Source organism: Solanum pennellii, chromosome 6, assembly GCF_001406875.1.
Source record: "Solanum pennellii chromosome 6, SPENNV200".
NCBI classification, from domain to species: Eukaryota; Viridiplantae; Streptophyta; class Magnoliopsida; order Solanales; family Solanaceae; genus Solanum; species Solanum pennellii.
Genome location: NC_028642.1, coordinates 42,702,055 through 42,705,686, shown reverse-complemented (window position 1 = coordinate 42,705,686; position 3,632 = coordinate 42,702,055). Strand labels below are relative to the sequence as shown.

The following is a 3,632-nucleotide window of genomic DNA, read 5'->3' as shown; positions in this document are numbered from 1 at the left end:
ATATTTGTATCTTTACAAACGAAATATAACGCAGGGGCGGACCAACATGCTTTTTCGGAGTTCGTCAGCAAAAAATTATACCGTATATAAAGTAAATTTTACGTATTTCTGTAGATATATATATTTTGAGCCCTTCTCTACCAAAGGGAAATTGATAGCGCATTGTTAAGGTCCCTTGAAATTAAGCTTTATGTCTCGTAACTATTGTTATAAATCGCAATTAAAAAACTATATTTATAAAATATACTTCATCGATTTAAAAAAAAATGACCCTATTTTCTTTTTAGTCTATTTAAAAAGAATTATCTCTTTTTTTTTTTGCAATACTTTAACTTTAACTTTTCATGTGATATATTTAATACCACAAAATCAAAAAATATTTTAATATATTTGAAACAATTTTAATTTAGAATCACAAGATTAAAAAATCTCCTATTAATTTTTAAAAAAATAATAAAAAAAAGGGTCTCCTATTAAGGCCTTCTTTTAAAACGGATAAAGTATATGTCTATTACATTTGCTAATCGTAAAATTTTCTAAAATATTAAATTTAATTTTCTTGGGGGCTGGAATTTGGTAGACTTTTGATGGTAGTGGAATTCGTTTGACTAACTAGGTTCTATACCTATTATAAAAATAAAAAAAATAAAAAAAAAGAATTTTTTAATATAGTATAGAAAAAGAAAATACAAGTCAATTGTAGATGCTCAAGGTGGAGTATTCAATTGGAAGTCCTCTTTAACTCGAAATGCTTTCCTATTAATCAATTATACTTATTTGCATGATGAATAAGTTGTCATTTTTATTATGTGGAGTATCAATTAATACTTACTATAGAAAAAATCTATTTATATCATATTACTATCAAAATATGTTTTCACTATCAATTATATTTAACTTAAATTTTCATGAATAATATTATTATAAAAAGTGTCTAATTAAAGTACAACGTGCTTAGGAGTTAGGACACCACACTAGACCAAGAGAAGTCGTAGCTATTTCTTGATTCTGTTTAGCCTTTTTACCGCTCTGCCACATGATTTCTCAAAACTCAATGAAAGAAATATGGCTAGATTCTCATTTGAAATACTTACTTTCTCAAATTCAATTTATTTATTCTATTTTTATTTGATAAAACTTTTTTAAGAAGATAAAAATAATATTGAATCTTTTCATTATCAACAAAAAATGTGTTAATATATTAAAATGTCTTGGAATTTAATTTATGAACTTAATCATGTTATATATGAAAATTGAAATTAAAAATTTATCTAAAAAGATGAATATTTTTAAATGACTAAAAAAGAATTAATTGAGCCTCTATTCCAACATATAAAGCACATTTTTATAATTCTAAAAAGAGTGAAATTTTTTTGTATTTAGTAATAATCAAACTTTAAAATATCTATTTTATTTTTAATAAATTGAATAATCACATAAATATTTATAACTTATTTTAAATTATAAATTTTCAATTTTTTTCTCTTTCTTTAAACATTAGCCTTAGTTAAAACACCTTTACCAAAATTGAAACAAGGGAAAACTGACTAAAGTAATAACAACTACTATTTGTTTGTTTTTATTCAATGTTAATTACTTCCTCCCTATTAATTTGTTTATCTTAATATTCCTACAAAATGAATTCATATTTTTTTTTTGATAATTCATTAATTTCAACTTTAAACTTGTCATATGTAAAATTATAAATTAAATAACATTTTAATATGTTTTACATAAATATTCTGATACTTTCATAAATTTTATGTCAAATCAAAATAAATTTAAAAAAAAAGAGAAAGTAATTACTTTAAATTAATTAAGATAAAATGTTGAACGCGGTGAGGTATGGAAGCTATAAATATATAGAGTTCCACTCTCCAAAATTAAGACAAGTCACATATAGGAGTAGTCAAATTTCTTTTTATTAGTGTTTGAATATTCATATGGGTGCAGGAAACTCACCATGTGCTTCATGTAAGCTGCTGCGACGCCGTTGCGCCAAGGATTGCATATTTTCTCCTTACTTCCCTTGTGATGATCTTCACAAATTTGCCATTGTTCATAAGGTCTTTGGCGCCAGCAACATCAGCAAAATGTTACAGGTACCTATGTCTATAATAACGATGCTTCTTGTTAAATTAGGTCTAAAGGAAAGAAGATTATCAAAGTCTAATTAGGAGTCTACCATCTCATTAATCATCAATATTTTTGTCATTCTTTTAACACCTACCTCACGTCCAGTGGCGGAAATAGGATTTTTAGTAAGGGGCTCAAAATATGAAAAAGTAAACATACAAATAAATTGAAGAGAGTTCGACATCTACTGTATAAGAAATAATTTTAACAATGTACAAATCGTAAGATTTTTTGCCGAAGGACCCCTTGACACACTGCTGGCTTTGCCCCTGCTCACACCCGGTGTTTAGCATCTGATTTGATTTTCTTGAGGGGTCTAACATTGAGTGGCTTTGATACTTGTAATGGACCAAATTTGGTCCGACAGACTTTTCTCAACAATGAGGTTGAAGAGTTAAAATAGAATGAGATTGAGATGAAGTGTTAAAATGAAAATTCAGGGTGCTTGTCTATATATGTATTTGGCCGATCTTTATTAAATTGCAACATACACATACGTTATAATTAATTATTAGATCATAAAAGTGTGCTCTCTCACCTCACCGCTATCTATTTCCAAATACTGTTTGAAACGATTAACTAATAAAAATGTGAATTCTCGAACCGGTTTCTCTCAGGAGGTTCCGGTGAATGAAAGAGCAGATGCTGTGAGCAGTTTAGTGTATGAAGCAAATGCAAGAATGAGAGATCCTGTATATGGGTGTGTGGGTGCAATATCCTACTTGCAGAACCAGGTCATGCAATTGCAAATGCAGCTAGCAATGGCTCAAGCTGAAATACTTTGCATCCAAATGCAGTCTGAGACACCACAAGTAGCAGCAGCAGCAGTTTTGCCCATTACACCAGATAATCAATTAGTGGAAAATGATCATGACATTGACAAGTCCTTTTTTTTCTCAGAGCAGTACCTCAACTTTGACTCTACCTCCCATAAATCTTGTAATTCTCAAGATGGACTCTTTCTTTGGAGATAATCAAAACAAAATGTCACTTTTAGTTCATTAATACTTTTGTTTTCATGTTCATCACTTTAGAATTTATGTTGGTGAAAAATACACATACTATTGTTGAAAATAAAACTAATATAAATAATTAAATATTCAGGTTGAGACACATGTATCTCATTTCTCCTAAGCAGATTCAAGCTTATCGATTCAACAATATATTGTTGAATTGCTTTTTTCATGATACAACAACATAATCTAACAATATCAATCGTCTAACTCAGACAACTTAAAATTAATTAAAGAATCAAAGTTTCATCAGAACGATACTTTTTATCAGTAAAAAATAATAACACCACTTTATATCTACTTATAATTATCACATTAGGAGTATTTTAATTTTATTATTTAAATGCACTTAGACATCGACATTTATATATTTACTCCCATTACAATATTGTATTTTTGTCTTTTTTCCCCTCTTGTTTTGTCATGAGGAATAGTACTAGACAATGAAGGGTTTTGTTTTGTTTCTTCTACTCATCATGTGAG

At 28.1% G+C, this 3,632-nt stretch overlaps 1 protein-coding gene across 1 annotated transcript; it reads left to right on the top strand.

The window, feature by feature from the left end:
• The first annotated feature begins 1,902 nt into the window (after window positions 1-1,902).
• On the top strand, window positions 1,903-3,148 carry LOC107022814 (LOB domain-containing protein 12-like). The gene is made up of 2 exons (XM_015223399.2): window positions 1,903-2,102; window positions 2,754-3,148. The coding sequence occupies exons 1-2, from the start codon at window positions 1,944-1,946 to the stop codon at window positions 3,108-3,110; spliced, it is 516 nt and encodes a 171-aa protein (XP_015078885.1). The 5' UTR covers window positions 1,903-1,943; the 3' UTR covers window positions 3,111-3,148.
• Window positions 3,149-3,632: the final 484 nt, after the last annotated feature.